This window comes from Ipomoea triloba, chromosome 12, assembly GCF_003576645.1.
Source record: "Ipomoea triloba cultivar NCNSP0323 chromosome 12, ASM357664v1".
NCBI classification, from domain to species: Eukaryota; Viridiplantae; Streptophyta; class Magnoliopsida; order Solanales; family Convolvulaceae; genus Ipomoea; species Ipomoea triloba.
In genome coordinates, this window is record NC_044927.1 from 5,013,774 (window position 1) to 5,034,196 (window position 20,423).

Here is a 20,423-nt window from a genome sequence, read left to right on the forward strand (position 1 = left end):
AAATAGGTATATTTTGATAATTATGTTCTTATTCACTTATTATCCATTTTGTGCATATAATATATCAAATTAAAAATTTCACTTAGGAGAATCTGAAACCGGTACGGTTTCACGGGTTGACCCACCTAAATAAATAAATAAAAAATAAACCCCCTATAAAAATTATGCCATAAAATATAACTATAAATACCATTTTAAATCAAAGTTTGTTAATAGTTTAAGAGTGTACAAACGAGCTAAACAGGGGTATTTATATACTCCTTAGTCACTTATTAGATAGATGGCCCTGCAGCTAGCTTGTTGCCAAGTGGATATCCCAAGTGATAGACTCATATCTTGCTATTGTATATTTCTTGGGAATTCTTTGATTTGATCTCTTAGAAGTCCAATAAGTACCTATTGTCTCAAAGTCCTTGTTGAAGGTTAATACAGGATTGGCAATGGGTGTGTGTGAAGTTCAGTGGGTATGGTTCATGTTAAGTGACTTTGGGTTGGCTCCATCCAAGCCTAGCTACAATTCTCTTATGTGATAACAAGTCCGCTTTTGTGTTCTATACTCTTTTATTTCTTTCATTAGCAATATTTATATTTGATAAATATACTTTTGTGTTACTCACTAGTAAAAAATTGCATATGTGGTATCGCAAAAAAGTCAAATTTTTTTGCGAAACTTGTCACCGTGTCGCAGAAAGCTAAGAATCTGCTACACTTTCTGGGATATGTAAATAAATAATTCAACAAATATAAAAAAAAAATTATGATCACATGCAACTCCAAAATCAAATGTCTAAATTAGTCATGGTGTTCTCATATGATGTGGGTGTGATTTGTTGCATAATGCATTATGCATAGTAGCATGTGGGCATGCACATATGTATGTAGAGGGGAGGAGTGAAGCAATGAAGGGTAGTTTGGGTAGTATGCGAGGAAAGAAATTAAGGCAATTGTTATATTATGGATAAGGTCCATTTTACAAGTACCATAATTCAAATCAATATTCAGATTATGTGTTTACATTTAACATATTATGTGTTTGTAGTTAATATATAATATGCTTTTAATGTATTTATATATACATAATTTATTAACCATAGACAGATAATATATTAATTATAAACACATCATTTAAATATTATTTTAGATCAAAATTCTGTGAAGTCTGATTCATTATCTAATTTATCTAATTAAGGGGAGTGGGGCTGGGAGCTTGATTGGGTTCGGCCCCCACCGCCGGCTAAGAGACCGGACCTTTGTAAAGTAAAGTAAACGGCATTGAAGCCCAATGAATACGGTGTGGGGGCCCGATGGGGTAGACCACCTTAAATTGGGTTTGACAACTGCCAGCTGTCTGCCTCCTGTCCCTGTGGTCCAATTCAACCTTAACTGCTCTTATTAATATCCTATCACGAACTTGCCCATTATAGGTCCACGTGCCCACTTGCCACTGAAACAAATCAAGCAAATAAGTACTCCGCAATTATAACAATAATAAATTTTTAGAACATTAAACAAATAAATAAATAAAAAGAAAACGTTTTGATCACTCAACTCCACAACTATAATAAACTTGCACTTTTATTTGTCGTTGCATTTATGTTTATTTTTAAATTGATATTGAAGCAATATTTTTTGTCTTTACCCCTATCTAAAAATATTGACTGTAAATATGATCACCAGATAATATTAGGAAAGTAATAGTGAGTAGAGTTGTATTGCTAAGAATAAGCGGGGAGCCGCGGGAGTAATTCCCCTCTTTAATGTGTTGGTGACCGTTTGACTTCTATGCATCCCCCCTCCATAAGTGTGTTCGCCTCTTAGCTTGTAGCAACTCCATCTGCTATTGACTGTTGTTTGCTTTTACCATGATTAGATACCTTGCCCATTTATCCTGTCAATGCTTTTACCATGATTAGATCTCACTTGCATTCATTTCAAGTAGATAATTTATGGCATTGTATATTGTATTGGGCAATCAATAAATTGTGAACATTTAATTTGTAAATCACTAAATTGTGAACATTTAGTTTGTAAATTGTGAATATTCAGTATACATATTGCGATTATTCTGTATGTAAATAATGTATTTTTTACACGGAATAATTTGTCATAGGGCAATAAATAATAATAGTATAAAAGTTAAAGGAAGCCCACAGAATGTTTGGTTTGGGCTTCAGCCATTTAAATTGCGAGGATTTTGTTTCCAAACCCAATACAATTTAGATGACAAATTATACCATAAATCCAATTGTTATACCCTGCACCACGATGCACATAGCAATGTGCACCACGTATGTAAACGACGTTGTTTCGATGTTAGTGGACGCGGACGCAAATGACTACAGGAAATTCATAATCTATAATACACATCATCATTATCTAGAATACACAGAACGTTTGACTAGAATACACAGAATGTTTGCCCAGAATACACAGAATATTGACACAAAATACGCAGATATTAGTGGACACGGACGCGAATGACTGCAGTGAATTCATTATCTATAATACACATAATCATTATCTAGAATACACAGAACGTTTGCCTAGAATACACATAATGTTTGTCCAGAATACACAAAATACACATAACTCATCATCCTAACATTCGAATGCAAAAACACATCACAACCTATGTTAATAACATAAATACACAGAACTCATCCTCCTAAACATTCGGATGCACAAACACATCACAACATGTGTTACTAACATGAATACACAGAATGGTTGCCTCGAATACACATACCGATTGCCTAGAATACACAGAATGATTGCATGGAATACACAGAATATTAACATAAATACAGTGATTGGCCGAAACGGGAAATATGATTTCCAAAAAAACGCGCGATTAATTTACAATGCTCAAAACGACGTCGTTTACGTACCATGGTGCACAGTATAATTTGCCCCATAAATCAGGTCCACTTTGCAATATAAATTATACTTCAAAATAATATTTAAATTATGTATTTGTAGCTGTGTTGAAAAAATTCCGCCTAGGCGCCGATTAATTCCCGCTTAGGCGCTAGGCGCCAGTCGACTGCCTAGCATATCACCTTAAATGGTGGTCTAGGAGGCTGGCTGGCTAGGCAACCGCCTAGGCCGCCTAAGCACTGCGTAGGCATTGACCGCCTAGGCCTCCTAGGCACCGACAAGGCCACCTAGTCGGCCAATTAGCCATTGTTCTTTTTTAATAGGTTATTTCACTCAAAACAATATTTAATATTTTAGTATTAACTATTAAAGTATTATATAATTTATAATTATTAGTCTTTAAAAATTAAAAATACTTAAACAAATTTTTAAAATATAAAAAATAAAATAAAAAATATACTGACGCCTAGGCGCCGATTAATCCCCGCCTAGGCGCTAGGCGCTCCCTGAGCGCCCGAGGAGTGCCTAACGATTTTTTCAACCATGATTTGTAGTTAACATATTATATACTTTTCGTTAATAGATTATGCACATGTAAATAAATTGAAGATACATAATATGTTAATTATGATATGTATATAATTTATTAACTGGGAGTACATAATATAGTAAGTATAGGTACATAATGCGTTAATTGTATTATCTACATAATTTATTAACTGAAGGTACATAATCTGTTAGTTATAATAGATACATAAATTATTAATTGAATGTACATAATATATTAATTATAATAGATATATAATTTGTTAAGCAATGTCGTTCTTTGGCTATGGACATTGGGAACGTTTCTGTTCGCCATGTTAAGAGGTTAGTGAATCATGTGGCTCATGTGCTTGCACGGGCAACTGATTCTTTATCTGGCCTTGATTCGTGGGTTTCTATCCCTCCTGATTGTATCGCTGAGTTATTGATTCATTAATGATATTTGCTCTCGTATTTTCAAAAAAAATATTAATTATAATAGATATATAATTTATTAACGGAAGGTACATTATAGATTAACGGTAAGTACATAATTTAATTTGAATGTGGCTTTGAAGCAGGGTCATAATGCAGCATCACTCTGATATATTGTATGACAATTGAGTTTATGTTGGGACTTGCAAACAAAAATAACTGTTTGGAATCATACTTGCTCACGCAATTCTTGTTCCAAACTTAGAGTTTTTTTCCCAATTATAGTAAACATTGCACATTTTGCCATATCATGTATATGTCATATCATTTTTTTTTTAAACCTAAAAAACAATTAGTCTCAAAACAAGTTATATATCTGATTCATATATATTTTTATGTTAATTTTTTTAAATACATTACGCTATATAATAAATAATAAGTCTCAAGTCAGATTATAGTATATAAGTTTTTAGACAAAAATATCTCTACTATTATAACTCCTGTTATCTTTCTCCTTATTATTACTATGCACATACATACACAATATCATAATGAATTAATTGTAATTATTATATAAAAAAATCCAAGGATTTGCCAAAGATTTTAATGGTCTAGGGCACCAAATTGTTCTCCCATATTGAAAGTTGTGGGTTCGAGCTTAGTAGAGGTGGTATTGACTCTTTGTGTTTTAGTACTTTGAGAAAGTTGGGCATATATTTTTGCGCATATGAAATACTTGTATTATTAATAAGAATCAAACTTTAATAATTTAAAACTCTAAACATTCTATTACGACAAATTATATCATGGACCATAGTCCAACTTCAATTATAGACCCGATCCAAAAAATATTTAAATTATATATATGCAGTTAACATATTATGTATATATAAATAAACTGAAAGAATATAATCTATTAATTGTAATAAGTACATAATTTATTAATTGAAGATACATAATATGTTAACAACATGTACATAATATATTAACTGCAAGTACATAATAATGTAATATATTAATTGTAATATATACATAATTTATTACTTGACTATACATAATATGTTGACTGAAAAAACATAATATGAATGTCGTTTTAGATTAGGGATATAAGGTAGACCTCGGTCCATGGTATAATAATTGTTCTATTACAATACCAATTTATTAATTTTGCAATTAATTTTTTTAATCTTATTATCAATTAGGAAACTTCTAAAATATAGAAATCTTTCCAAAATAAAATTTTCAAACCTTATAATATTTTTTTGAATAATCTTGTAATTTTCTTTATATATATTGCTATTATTTATAGTTATACTTGACATTTAAATAATAAATCAATATTACATTCCTTATATTTAAAAAATTAAAATAATTTAAATGATAAGTATAAATCATACTAATATATATATTTTTTGAAATACTCATGATTTTTTACAAATACTAATATATATAATACTAATGTATATTTAGTTAAAAAATTATACAAGGAAAACCACAAGATTATTAGAAAATAATAAATTTACAGTTTAAGAATTTTATTTTCAAAAGATTTTTACATTTTAAGAGGTTATCCAAAGTAATGCTAATATTAAATAATAAAATAATTATAAACTTATCAAATTGGTATTGTAGCAAAATTGTTAGTATTTTAAACTTTTATTTAAACGACGATGGCATTACAACTCAAACAATGCATGTGACAAAACATCAATTTTCATTAATAAGTTTAAATTAGCCTAATTAAAAGAAAAAAAAAAAAAAACTCCAAACTACACACTCACCGGTCACCACTTAGATCATCTTCCAATATAATTTGGTTGGTGGCCTAACAAACTAACAATTACATGACTTTGAATTTGACTTGCAAAACATACATTTCATTGAACTAAAATACACCATCCCATGATTTCCCATAACTGTACCTGGCTGCCATATCTTTAGTTTTTATATAAAATACATTATGAAATTTTGTTAATTCTCAATTTTTTTGTATACTCAACTTTTTAAACTTACTTGATCCATCATCTTCATTTCTTAAAGGAAAGATAATAGGAAGCAACTCCAGCCAAATTAATAGAAGGATTATTTTGGTAACTATGAGATTCAAAATTAACTTTACATGAAAGTTATTTATTGATCAATATCATCAAAAGCAACATAATAAACACAAAAAATAGCAAAATCTCTATCTAGAAACTGTAAAGTTATATGACTATGCATCAGAGTTCAGAGTTGAGGCTTGAGACTATGAAAGCATAGTAATACTGAACAAACAAAGATTTGAAAACTAATCAAACTCAACTGAAAGTTGAAAAAGATAGATATCTTACAATACGTGCACACTCACCCCACAAATTTGACTGACAAAGACAACTTCGATTACAGTTGAGATTTTTGGTATTCACAAAACCAATTAGCTTAGTTTCCTATCATGAGAAAAAAAAAATATACAATAAAAAAGTATGCAAATCAAAACCAAGAATGATCACACTAGTACTAGACTACCCTAGCACTTGATCTTCCCATGTCACTAAATCACACTATTATGATAATCCAAGCCAGATAATTAAGAATATAAATTTGTAACCACAAGATTATGAGAGTTCGAATCTCACTTCTCTCCATTTAAGCCGGTCAGTTATGTACAATCTAAACTGATTTTCTTTCCAAGACAGAATTGATCCATGTACACACTGGGATAGTAGGAGCGGTTTCCCTGGTCACCCCAAATCACACTATTCTGTACGTAATGGTTGTTATCTGAAACTCAATAATGATAATTCCAGAGATAGTCCAGGTCCACCGCCCCGGCTGCTGAAGTGATTAGGAATTGTTGGTCATCATCACAGGGCCTCAACCCCCCAAATTCACTGTTTTGGTTGTTCCCCATCAAAAGCTTCAGAATTGAATGATCTTGCATCATCATCATCCCGGAATCCACGTCCAGTCCCGGCATGATCTGATGATTGGAAAGGGTTCCGGAGGATTCGCCGTTTCGGGGCTTTTGATCCTCCACCGAGTTGGAGAGGCAGGGCACATGTGAAGTTTGTGATATGTCCATTAATGGAGGCATCTTCGAGTTTTCGCCGCCATTTTCACCTCTCATCAGACCCGAAATAGTAACTTTCTTTCCCCCGGAGCTCTTCTTAAACACTCTGCAGATCACCCATTCGTTCTGCACCAAATTAAATTCATCCGGATCAGAGCATATCAGAGCATATTAGAGAAACAGAAAGCTAAGATACGTACCTTGGCAGATTTAGGAAGATTGTGCATGCCCTCTAATCTGTAGTATTCATGCATTACCCAGCTTGTGTTCTCACCTCTGGGTGCTCTCCCTTTGTAGAAAACCAGAGTCTTCTTCATCCCAACAAGGGTTTTGGCCTTGAATATCTCCTTATCCTTCCCTGTGGCTTTCCAGTACCCTGCACCAGTGGCTCTGTTGGTCCTCATCCCCGTTGGATACTTCCTATCTCTCACGCAGAAGAAATACCATTCCTTTTCCCCCATTTTCGCCTTCCCTTCATCCTCAACAACAACAACAACATATATACTATCAAACCTAGCCAGCAAGTAAAAACTATGGTTGAACTGAATAACTAGAAGTTGTTATTTGAGTACTCCTATTCGTTATTATTCAATCAGACTCTGTGCCTAATAAAATCTTAATTAGATATTCATTATATAGACTTACAAGGCAAATCCCATGGTTCAACGCTGTTCAAATCGACCTCAGCAATGGCGGCTGCAGAAAACCGGGTATCAAGAACCTTTGGGGTCAAGTAGTGAGTGATGAGCTCTTCATCGGTGGGATGGAATCGGAAACCCGGAGGCAAATCCATATCGTTGTCGGAGCCACTAAAACCAGACATATATATAAATTTGAGAATGTTTTTTGGGAATTGGGATTGGAATTGAAGAATCAAGAAACATATGACAGAACCAGACAGCCAGCCAGCTAGCGAGTAAGACTAGAAAGGAAGCTAAGCAGCAATATAATAATGACAAGACAGTAGACAGGTATGGGTAAGGAAGGGGAAGGGGATTATATGGACAAAATTGTTGATAGAGAAGGGAATTGGTGGGCTCTTTCTCATCTGTTATGTTATGTCAGTTGAAAAGTGTAGTATAGCAGCAACAGCTGTTTACAAGTGAGATAATCCGTGTGAACTCAACGCAAAGCGGTTAGTGAAAACACAAATAAACATTTTTTTTTTAATTTTATCTCTCTTCATTTAAAAAAAACCACTTAGATCACATCATCAACATCTCTCATGGACCCTATAGCATACTAATTGATCACCTGATCTCAACTCACAACCGGAGGTAACAGAGTACTTGAGATTAAATCCTACCCCAAACATCATTAGAGTTAGGCTTCCCATGTTGGGAGTGCGGGTTAGATTCCTTGTACATATTTTAAAACTTGGAACTGACTCGAATTTACACATCTTATAAACCTACCAATATTATCATATGCACGAGATAATTTCTTGTTTTGGGTGACCAAAGAAATTTATAGTCACCATAAAAGATAAATCACATCCTATAAGACATACTTAAAGGTTGTTAGGGAAACAATTTCTAAATTATGCTTAATGAATTATGAGGATGAATTTATTTTAATCAAAATGATATTTAAGATTAAATTTATTTTTAAAAAATCAGTATATTCGGACTGTTGAAAATAAAATTAGTATAGTTTAATGAAGTTTCATAATGTCAAATGAAACTTAAAATCAAAACTTGCAATAATCGTCCTTTTCATGTGGAAGTTGACCCAAAAACAGCTGAATCACATTCTCATTATTTATTTTGTCAAGCCACAAGTGGCGTATTGGGTAAACTCTAAAATATAAAAACATTCTACGTATTAGTTGCCATTTGTTTACCCAAAGTTATCTACTTCAATTCAATTCCAAAGCTAAAGCTGCTACATAAGTATGAGCAATCACATCTGTAATTTTTTTTTGCAGGGAAAAATTTGAGTGTAGAAGAACAACACTGATGCGGAGGTTAATTTTTGGAGAAATTTTTCTCCTGCAAATTCTAAGAAGAAGAAGAAGAAGAAATTAATAAAAAAAAAAAAGAAGCTCACAACGACAAGTGTGTTTGGGGCGCGTCAGAGTGGCAGCCTATTTCTCTCTCATTTCTATTTTTTTTTTTTGTGAGATCATTTTTTTCTCTCCCATTTTTATTTTTCTCCTACATGATCTCCTTAAATATTGTGTAGAAAATCAACTGATTCGGATGCTCTAATAAAGATACCCATCATCTTTTCCTCATTGGAAAACTTACAACCCGTAGCCCTTACTCTCTACCAAACTAAGAAAAGTAAGATCAATAGTAGGGAGAACAAAGGAAGAAGGAAAGAAGGAACGGAAAGAGGAAGATCGGAATGACTAAGTGAAATGGATTTGATTCTTCATTTTTTTTATTAAAAAAAAAAAGATTTCAATTCAAACTTTGTGAATGAATTAGTAGGTGTTAGAAATTCTCTCTGGATAAAATTAATCTATTTTTTTTAATAAAATACATTTTTAGTTCTTCTGTTATAATAGTAATGTATATGTATATTAATCCTTTAATTATTTGTAGTATATATTTAGGTCATTGATTCTTAATAAAGTGGTTCATTTAACCCTAACTTTACCCTGCAAATAACTAAGGTAATAAATTTACACTACTATCACAATCAATGGATTAAAAATGGTTTATTTCTTTCCTACAAGAAAAGAGATTTGCCTATTAGCTTTCTTGGTTTGATCGGTAAGCTATAGACAACCTAGACTGATGATTTCATGTAGTCCTTTGCTGACTAACGTCACAAGGAGGACTTCACCCAAATTGCACATTTAGATAGATAGTCAAAGCATAGGAATGAGGCTTGAGGCCAAGGTCATCAATTGTGTCAGGAAGTAGAGATCCATGAGTTAATTAATTGACTCTAAGGAATAATCAGAATCCATAGGTAGGTTTTTGGGCCTAGATGGGAAGAGAAGAAAGTTGCGGTGCAAATTGGGTTGAGAAGTAGAATTAAGGGTGAAGAAGTACAAATGTTGGAGGGATGACATTTAAAGCTGGACAAGGTAGAGAGTTAAGAAGGTGATAAATATCAGAGTGTAAAGAATGAAATTAAAAGATAAGATGTAAAGTGAAGAAGAAAGAAAAGTTTAGATGTAAAAGTGCGACAATACATAAAATCTAAGGATTAAACTCAAGAAGAGTGCAAAATGGGGTTTAAGATTTTTTGTTTTTTGGAGGGGGGGTGGTGGAGGGCGCGTGCAACATTCAACCCCTGCAAGCTAAGCCTAGCAGAAGCATTGCCCGGCACCCCTAGTAGAAATTAAAGTTAAGGTGATGATATCATATACTCTCCAAAGTAACGTGAGATTCCTGCGAATTAATTGAAAATATCATAATTTTAAATTATTTTTACTTTTTAAGATATTGTTATTAATGGTTATTTTACAGGAAAAAAAAAACCTTTTTTTTTGAGTACTATTGACTCTGTTAAAATGTAATATAGGTTCATAGCTACTTTCTTAACTAAATGAAGCACCCTGTAATTTATTCAAAGTCGTAGAATCATTTAGGATGTGCTTGGTTCACACATGAGAATCGTAATCGGAATGGACATCAAATGGTAATAGATTTTGGTGAAATTATTTTGCATGTTTGGTAGTAGGGTGGAATGAGAATGATTATTAATAGTTGAGGAAGAGGAGGAGGAAGTGGAATGAAACCCTTATTTTATTAGGGAATGAGTTTTGCAATTAATTGAGTAATCAAAATCCATAGTAGTGTTTTAAAACTTGTCAACCAAACAATAACAATGACTTTGATACCATTCCTAATAGCTAAACATGTCAACCAAACACACCCTTAGTATCAATCGATTTTTATTTTAATACAATCGAATTAATTGAATTGAAGAAATTAATTCATTTTAATTTTTTTGAAAAGTTAATTCATTTAATTAAAATAGTTTAAATTCAATTTTCACCCATAAGTTAAAAAATTATTTGTACTCATTAAATGGATTATGTTGAATATTTATAAATTAAAGTATACTAGCCCCTACCAATTTAATATGTTATCACCTATATTATGTTGAGTTTGATGAGATTAAGACAGGATGGGATAATCATGGTGGGACCACTATTAGCTAAATAATTGTGATATGATGATGCCATTCCTACTCACATGTGGTGCCATCGCGCTTTGTACCACAAGTCTAAAACGTAACACTTCTTACAATTCAGTATTTTGATAATAGAAAAAAAAATTAAAGTATCCAATAACCTTCTTAAGATGATTAAATTGTATAATTGAGTTATCTAATTAAATAAAAAAAAATTCCATCGAGATCCTTTCAATCAATAAACAAAATATAATTCAGTATTATATGTGTGTGTATCTATGTAGAAATCTGCTCAAATGTGGTCGCGTCTTTCCTTGCGGTTGATACTGTATACACAATTATGTATATAAATATACACCACTCAATACTAAAAAATACACAACAATTGAAATACATAAAAACACTAAAAACACAAAACATACTCAAAATAATACACTATAACTCCCCCGTCCCTAGTTGTTTGCCATACATCAGCAAAAATACACGTCAGGAACTCACAAAGTGACAAATTTACCAAAGTGCACTTGTCGTGCTTATCTCCACCTATGACTGCAATGGGGTTGTTATGCCGTGGACCCAGGTCCACCTTGCAAGGTGGACCTGGGTCTACATTCACATACATTATACTCTACATTCACATACACTATACTCTACATTCATAATTTGTAAACTTCACATTCACACATTACAGGATTATATGTTTAGTAATTATATTACCACTGTTATGCATTCACACATTCAAAACTCTATATTCACAGGTCCTATACTCCACATTCACAACTTGAGAACTCCACATTCACACATTACAGGGCTACAAGTTGCTAGAACTTCTTTAACTCTATTACAGATTCACACATGCATAACTTTACATTCACGATTTCTATACTCCATATTCACAATTTGAAACCTCCACATTCACACAATCATAAATCTACATTCACGATTTATATACTCTACATTCACACTTTGAAACCTCTACATTCACACATTTTTGGACAACTCTATATTCAACAATATGTTTACTCTAAAAAAAAATAAAAATAAAAAAAGAGACAAAAACGACGTAGTTTTGGACCCAGGTCCACCTTGCAAGGTGGACCTGAGTCCATAACATAATTTGCCACTGCAATGTGCACACACAATTTCCTAGAGAATAAACCTGACTGTTTTTTAATTGGACAAATATGAGAAGCTTTTAAGTAATTTTCTTAAGGTTTGTTTGAAAAGTAGAAAAATGACTTCTGAAAAATGTTTAATGGAAAATGAATCATTTTTAAATATTTTTTTTTGTGTTTAGCTACACAACAAAAAATATCTTTGTGTGTTTGATTAATTTTCAAGAAAATGAACAAAAAAATGATCTAGGAAACAAAGCAAAAAAATCACAATCTAAAAAAAATCACAACAAAAATATCACAATTATAAAAAAATCACTCATTCATAACAAAAAAAAATCACAAAGAAAATAACAAAAAAATACATATGAAACTAGTCGGTCGACTGGTTTCAGAAACCAGTAGGTCAGGAGGGCACACTTGAATACTGAATCGGTCATTGAAAATTAGTTTCCGGCTAGGTGAATTAAAGAAGCAGAAAAGGAGGAAGAAGCAGATGAAAGAGGGCACACCGTGAGGAAGTGTAAAAGACTCCAGAAAATGACTTCGCAAAAAAAGGGAAGTCATTTTCCAGAAAAATGTTTTGTTTTTTTTTTTTTACCAACACCTTAATTTTCATTGACCACATTTTTCTCCCTCTTGCCAAACACTGAAAAACCTGGAAAATGATTTCCGAAAATTATTTTCCGAGTTTTCAAACATACCCTTACTTTAGAATTAATTTGTGGTGTGATAACATTGATGTTACTATACTAGAGTTAAGATTGGATTGTACTCACAAAAAAATATATTCCTAGTTAATAATTTCAACTATATAATGTAAGAATAAAACTGAAATATTAAGGATCTAACCTCCAGCCATAGTTGGTGTTTGTTGTTGCGTGAATGAACTGTGCTGCTTGCTGCCTTTGCTTGAATGAACTGTATTTTTCTCTCACTTCTACTCTATACTCTCTGGATGGTGTATGAGACTGAATGTTATGAGCAGTGAGAGGTGAAAGACCTTAAATAGCTGCAAACCATCATTGTAGCAGAAATCCCAAATGTCTTCCTACAATTGTACTGTTTTCACCACAAATGGTTTGTCTCCTAGATGAAAATGACAGGTTTGGAATATGTCAGATGAAAAACCTTATTTTATGTTTTATTAGACAAAACTTTTCATCTCCTTATTAGACAAAACCTTTCATTCTCCCACTTGGTGCAAACATTAAACTTAAAGAATAGAATAACACCAACCATAATGATATGTTTTCATTAGTGCGAATAATATCCATTATGATCAAATGCAAACTGCCTTCAAGCTCTTAATTAGGAAACTAAAAAAAACTTTATGAAATAAACCATATGTTTATTTCAAGTCCAACTGAAATATTTTCTCAATGAATTTAGAGTGTACACACTTTATGAGAAAATTTCTGAATGCGAAAGAATTTCATTCATTAAAATTGTATGTATATACAATATTACAAAATGGGTGAAAGTCCCATCTTTTCAGCAATATCCTTGAATTTAACTGTAGGCATGCCTTTAGTCAAGGAATATGTTATTACCAACTCAGTACTGATGTGCTCAATGACCACAATTTACTTTTTAACACGCTTCGTTATAGCTAAGAACTTTATGTCGATGTGCTTAATTCGACTCCCACTTTTGTCGTTCTTAGTTAGGAAAACTGTAGCTGAGTTGTAACAATAGATTCTTAATGGCTTAGATACAAAATCCAAAAATTCTAAGCCTAGAGAAGAAATTCTTAAGCCATACACCTTATGAAGTGGCCTCAAAATATGAAAACGAACTTGGCTTTCATGGTAGAAGTAGTTATTAAAGACTGTTTAACACTTTGTTTAACACTTTTCCATGATATAGCCTTACCAGCCATAATAAATATGTACCCTGAAGTTGATTTTTGAGAATCAATATAGCCAGCAAAGTTCGCATGATAATATCCAATGACATCTAAGATATTTTCTTAAACCCAAGCTTATAGTTTTTAGTATCTTTGAGATACGTTAAAACTCTTTTACAGCTTTCTAGTGGTCTTTGCCTGGATTATGCAGGTATCGTCATAGCATTCCAAAAACAATGTTTGGTCTTGTACATACTTAAATGTATCCAAGACACCCAACTGCTTCAGCATATGGAATGTCCTTCATGGACTTCTCCAGGTCAATTTTAGAACATTTATTCAAACTTAATTTATCTCCTTTTGTTATGGGAGCTAGAGTTGGTGAACAATTCTAAATCTGAATCTTTCCCAAACTTTGTCTATATGGGTTTCTTGCGATAGATCAGTATGTACCGGGATCTATCCTTATGAATTTTCATGCAAATGACATAAAATGCATTACCCATATCCTTCATATCAAAGTTCTTAGAAAGAAATTGTTTCACGTCATGAAGTATTCCCTATCTCCAGTAGAAGGTAATATATTATCCACGTATAAAACAAGGAACCAAATTTTACTCCCACTGACCTTTTGGTATATATAATGATTAAAGGGATCTTCAACAAAACCAAATGAAGAAATAACCCTATTAAACTCAACAATGTACCATTGGCGGGAGGTTTGTTTTAAGCCATATATGGATTTCTTAAGCTTACATACTAAATTCTCACTACCCCTATAAGAGAAACCTATAGGTTGTTTCATAAAACTTCCTCTTCTAGATATAATTTTCACATCTATTTGTTGCAACTCAAAATGTGCAACTAAAGCCAAAATAATTCGAAGAGAATCTTTCTTTGATAAAGGAGAAAAAGTCTCCTTGTAATCGATACCTTCATTATGTGTGAATCCCTTAGCAACAAGCTTGGTCTTGTATCTCTTAATTTAGCTAATGAATAGCCTTAGCCCCATTAGGTAACTTAACAAGATCCCAAACTTCGTTACTCTTTATGGAATTCATTTCATCTTTCATGGCTTCTTATCACAAATTGGATTATGAATCACAAATTGGATTATGAATAAAACATGATTGGTGAAAATATTTCAGGATCATTTTCGGCTCTAATGTCAAATTATTGTAGATACGATACATAGTAACTAGGTAATGTTGAAAGTCATACCCGATTAGATTATTTTTAATGTTGAACCACTGAAACCTTGAAAAAGTTTGCGGGGCAACTACCTCTTCAGGAACTGAGGACAGTTCTTGAATTGGTTAAATCTACATCGGTTCAGGAACTTACTATAAATCCTGAATTGATTGAGTTTCAACAACTTGTGGAATATCAATAGTGAGTTTTATGACCGCAGGAGATAATGAAGGAATACTGCGCATAAGTACAACTCTATTGGATGGCATAAAGGGTGAGAGGCGAAATGATCGAAAGTAGGAACTAAGTTCTTAAATTGATCTCTCCCACTAATTAAGTCATCTTCAAGAAACTTAAGCACTTCTTAATTGATTCCACAATTCTAGTAGTATGTGATGGACAATAAAACTTATAACCCTTAGAAGATTGTGCTTATCCAAAAAGAAAGCACTAATTGTCTTTGGGTTAAGTTTCTTTTCATGTGTATCTACCATAATATTTACATCCCTCATCAGATCTAACTATTTGTATTTGCTTCTCGCATTGGTTTTCAATTTAAGCTTTAAACAATTTAAAGACATCCAATGCTTCATACTTATTATGAAGTAAATACACATAAGTAAATCTTGAAAAGTTTATCAATAAAGTAGATGAAATATTTCTGACTATGAACATCCATATCATGACAATATATGTCAGTATGTATAATTTCCAACAATGTTGAACTTCTATTGGCACATTTCTTTGACTTGTTTGTCTGCTTACGCTTAATGTAGTCAATACAAGTCTCAAAATTAGTATAGTCTAGAGTAGAAAGTACTCTATCCTTTACTAATCTTTTAATAAGCTCAAGGGAGATATATCATAATCTCCAATGCCATAACATTGAGGAATTTTTGTTAATACTACAACGTTTGGTACTAGTTTCAACATTTAAGGAATTGTAAATTAGATTGTTTTGTAAGTGAATATGATAAAGACCATCAAACAATGTACCTTTTTCCAATACAAGTAGAATTGTGAAACAATTGAAAATACTTGCAATAAAACTTAAATTGGAATCCAAATGGTACAAGTTTTGAAACTGAAACCAAGTTTCTAGAGAAACTAGATACATAAAAGGTCTAATCAAACCATTTACAAAACAAATCCATTTTCTTAATACTAAAGTACAAGTCCTAATTGCTTCAACTGGTGAGCCCATCTTGTTTCCATATAAGATGGTTCACTTACTTCCCATTGGTTGTTTCAAATTTTGCATATCATGTAAAGAATTTGCAATGTGGATAGTTTAACCAAAATCAATCCACCAATGAATTAGTATTAACATTTGACATACTAGATTCATGACATACGAATGAGGATAGATTACCTTTCTTCTTGATCCACTTGATGCAATTCTTCTTCATGTGTCCCTTCCTTTTACAGAAGTAGCACTTATGCACCTTCTTTATGCTATCTTGAGAAGGAATTTTGTTCTTCCTGTTAGCTTTTGAAGTGGAACCCCGAGATTTGCCAGATTTAGATTTCTTGTATGCTGTAGCCAGCATTGCACTATCACCCATTTCATTCACCAATCTTATTTCTTCTTGAGCACACATGATCATTAAATCAGAAATAGACCATTTTTCCTTATGTGTGTGATAAGAAATTTTAAAGGGTTGATATTGTGATGGTAGGGTATTCAAAGCATAGTACACCACGAAATCATCTTACATGTCTACCCCAAGAGTTTTGAGTTGAGCCACGATGTCCTTTAATTCTATGATGTGCTCACGCACACCCTTAATGGAAGTGAGGTGGAGAGAAGAAAATATCATAATAAGGGTGCTAGTTAAAAACTTTTCTAAAGTGACGAACTGGTCGTCAATAGTTTTGAGTAATGCTCGGACATCTTTATGCTTTTCATTAATAAAACCCCGAATCTCATAAGATATTTTCGCCTTGATGTACATTGTAGTGAGCAAATTAGACCTATCTCATCGCTCATATAACACAATGTCATCTTGGGTACTGTCTTTAGTGGGGACCGGTGGTTTCTCATTATGTATAGCATAGTCTAAGTCATTCCACCCTAAATTAAGGAGAATTCTTTCTTTCCATATTTTATAATTGTAACCCCTAAGTTCTGGAACTTCAATGTTCAGTTTTGTATGATTAAGAGATTGAAATGCTGTAAGGAAATAAAGGCTTGGTTAAAATTTTCGAGGCAAAATATAGAGAGAGAGAGAGAGAAGTGCATATTGTTACCAATGTAAGTTATGCAAAATATAGATTCGTATGCCATAAAAATTGCCTGTGGGCGAAATTTTTACGCACAATGAATTCATCAGGCTGAATGGTGGAAACAGAATGGGTACGATTTTGATTTGATTTTTTCCACCCTTAATAACAAAACTATCAAACTATATGCCGATACATAATTGCCTGTGGGCGAAATTATGATCATAACTTGATATTTTATCCTGATTAATCATATAAATATAACAAAATTGCCTGTGGGCTAAATTTCATTATATTACATATAATTAATCACAATTGATATGTCTAAAACTTTATGTGATCTAACAACTTAATATATAAATTCAATTGATCAAGGATGCTGTGGCTACTCCTCAATTAATTAAAATTATAAGATCACTAGACATATTATTGTCGATCTTTATGTGATTAAACTTAATAATTTTTAGTCAATTAAAGATGCTGTGGCTACTCTTTAATTAATCAAAATTGTAATCACTTGGCAAAAGAGATTTTAAAGCCTAACAAACCAATTAAACCAAATTATGATAGACAATCCTTAGGTATACTCCCAGGAAAGTTGGTAGGTGCTAAGGCTCCTTTAAAAACCAACTCCTTAGACAGAGTAGCGTCGCAAGGGGACTAGTAGCAATATGGCTGAAGGCACTATGGCAGTTTCAACCAGCAAGGCGTTTTAAGCCAGGGCCATATAACTAGTATTCCTTCCCAAGAAACTTCCCTAATTCATGTGTTTTCATATTTGAAGTAAAATCGTTTGAGAGATCTATAAGATTGTGAGTTCACCTATGGATAAGGCTTTTAAAAGGGTGAACTATCTTTGGTTCTTTAATGTGCCCTTAAATAGACACAACTGAAGAGTAATAATATGCTTAATCTATCCTTAAAGGCACTAAATTCACCTAAAAGGCACTATATCATGCATAATAAACATTTAATTCAGACCTAGAAGGCTCTAAATTCATCCTTAAAGAACATGTTTTTCTAAAGGCATAATTATAACAGTCAAATAATTATTGCAACAAATATAAATAGCATGCTCAGATTATGCATATTATGAACTTATACTTTATAATTAAATTGCAATACTTAAGGCAATTTAATATAATTCTCATTATTAAATTAAAATCCAAATAGCAAATGTAAAACTTAATATTTACTCACAATTAAATGATAATTTAATAATAAATTAAGGAGAAATTAATCTTGAACAATTAAGGATAGAAGAAGCCCAAATATGATAGAAGGAAAACACTAAAGCAAGCTCATATATAATTATAATGAGCCCAAAAGTTAAAGCATGTCCAAATGACTTAAACAATCTAAATGGGCCCAATTATAATTTTTTTTTAAGGTATAATGGGCTTGGCCGAATTGGGCCAAACCCAAACTAATATAATTTCCCTTCATCATTCTTCTTCTACTTCAATATTTCCCAAATCAAAAAGTAGGACCAAGCCCAAAGTCATAGACCATTATAATGTTAACTTAGCCCAAGCCCATAGACCATAGATCATTATAATGTTATAACCTAGCTGTTACTCCTGCTAGTTCATTATGTATTTTCCATCAGCAGCCATTAGCTCATTTACGCAGACAAGAGAGAGAGAGAGCCGACTGAAGGAGAGACGCGAAGAGAGAAAGCGAGAGAGGTTGCCGGCCACCGTTCGCAACCACCGCCATCGCCGGTCACCTTTCACTCCGCCGCCCCGAGCCGATCTGAGACCGGAGGACAGAGCCGCCACCGTCATCGCATCCGCACAGGAGGTGCTCAACCATGGTCGTCCAGCGATTTTTCGAGTTCCGTCACCGGCATTGTCGAATTCAACGCAAAGGCAGTATGTATATATGACATTTATTTCGAATGTATATTTCGAAAAATTGTTATAATATTTTCCATAAATTATTGTAAAAATTTATGTATATACACATAAAATCCAAATAAATGTATATGTGGATATGGAAAATATTAATATGCAAATATTGAGCAGAAATTTGCTTATATATATATATATACATATATTAAATCCAAATATATATGTACTGTAAAAGCAAAGCACAAATATATATGTATGCTTTTAGTATAATAAATATATTCATATTGCATACACATTCAAACTAATAACTAGGCAGAGATTATATTTGGCTCTGATACCAACTGTAAGAATAAAACTGAAATTATATTTGGCTCTGATACCAACTGTAAGAATAAAACTGAAATATTAAGGATCTAACCTCCAAACTGTAAGAATAAAACTGAAATATTAAGGATCTAACCTCCAGCCATAGTTGGTGTTTGTTGTTGCGTGAATGAACTGTGCTCAGCCATAGTTGGTGTTTGTTGTTGCGTGAATGAACTGTGCTACTTGCTGCCTTTGCTTGAATGAACTGTATTTTTCTCTCACTTCTACTCTATACTCTCTGGATGGTGTATGAGACTGAATGTTATGAGCAGTGAGAGGTGAAGGACCTTAAATAGCTGCAAACCATCATTGTAGCAGAAATCCCAAATGTCTTCCTACAGTTGTACTGTTTGCACCACAAATGGTTTGTCTCCTAGATGAAAATGACAGGTTTAGAATATGTCAGATGAAAAACCTTATTTTATGTTTTATTAGACAAAACTTTTCATCTCCTTATTAGACAAAACCTTTCATATAATTGTAACCGTTAATCTTTTTTTAATATAATCAAGACATATGACGAGATTGCTACTTCCTTAGAATCCGATTATCATTTTGAAACAACACCATAGTCAAAGTCTCCTCAGAATCCACGTGGATACCAGATGCCGCATTCCGGTCCATCCGCGTTCCTGCCGACGAACAAAGTTACCGAACCTGCACGTGGATGGTTACATTAAAAATCAAAACCTAATTTTTGCTAAAACTAACGCAGAGTGGGTTTTTTCAAAAAAAAAAAAAAAAACGCAGAGTGGGCCATGTTTCATCTGTACCGACATGTGGCCACTCCGGGAACAAGCACGTGGAGCGGTGGCGTTCGCCCAAAATTCCAGATTACATTATTT

The 20,423-nt window shown here is 32.8% G+C and overlaps 1 protein-coding gene across 1 annotated transcript; it reads right to left on the minus strand.

Annotated features, from left to right (window-relative positions):
- Positions 1 to 6,116: 6,116 nt before the first annotated feature.
- On the minus strand, positions 6,117 to 7,872 carry LOC115997967 (NAC domain-containing protein 79-like). Its single transcript, XM_031237389.1, has 3 exons — positions 7,532 to 7,872; positions 7,087 to 7,358; positions 6,117 to 7,012 (listed from the first exon to the last, which is right to left on the minus strand). Exons 1-3 carry the CDS (start codon positions 7,707 to 7,709, stop codon positions 6,605 to 6,607), a joined length of 858 nt encoding a protein of 285 aa, XP_031093249.1. The 5' UTR covers positions 7,710 to 7,872; the 3' UTR covers positions 6,117 to 6,604.
- Between the last annotated feature and the right edge of the window lie 12,551 nt (positions 7,873 to 20,423).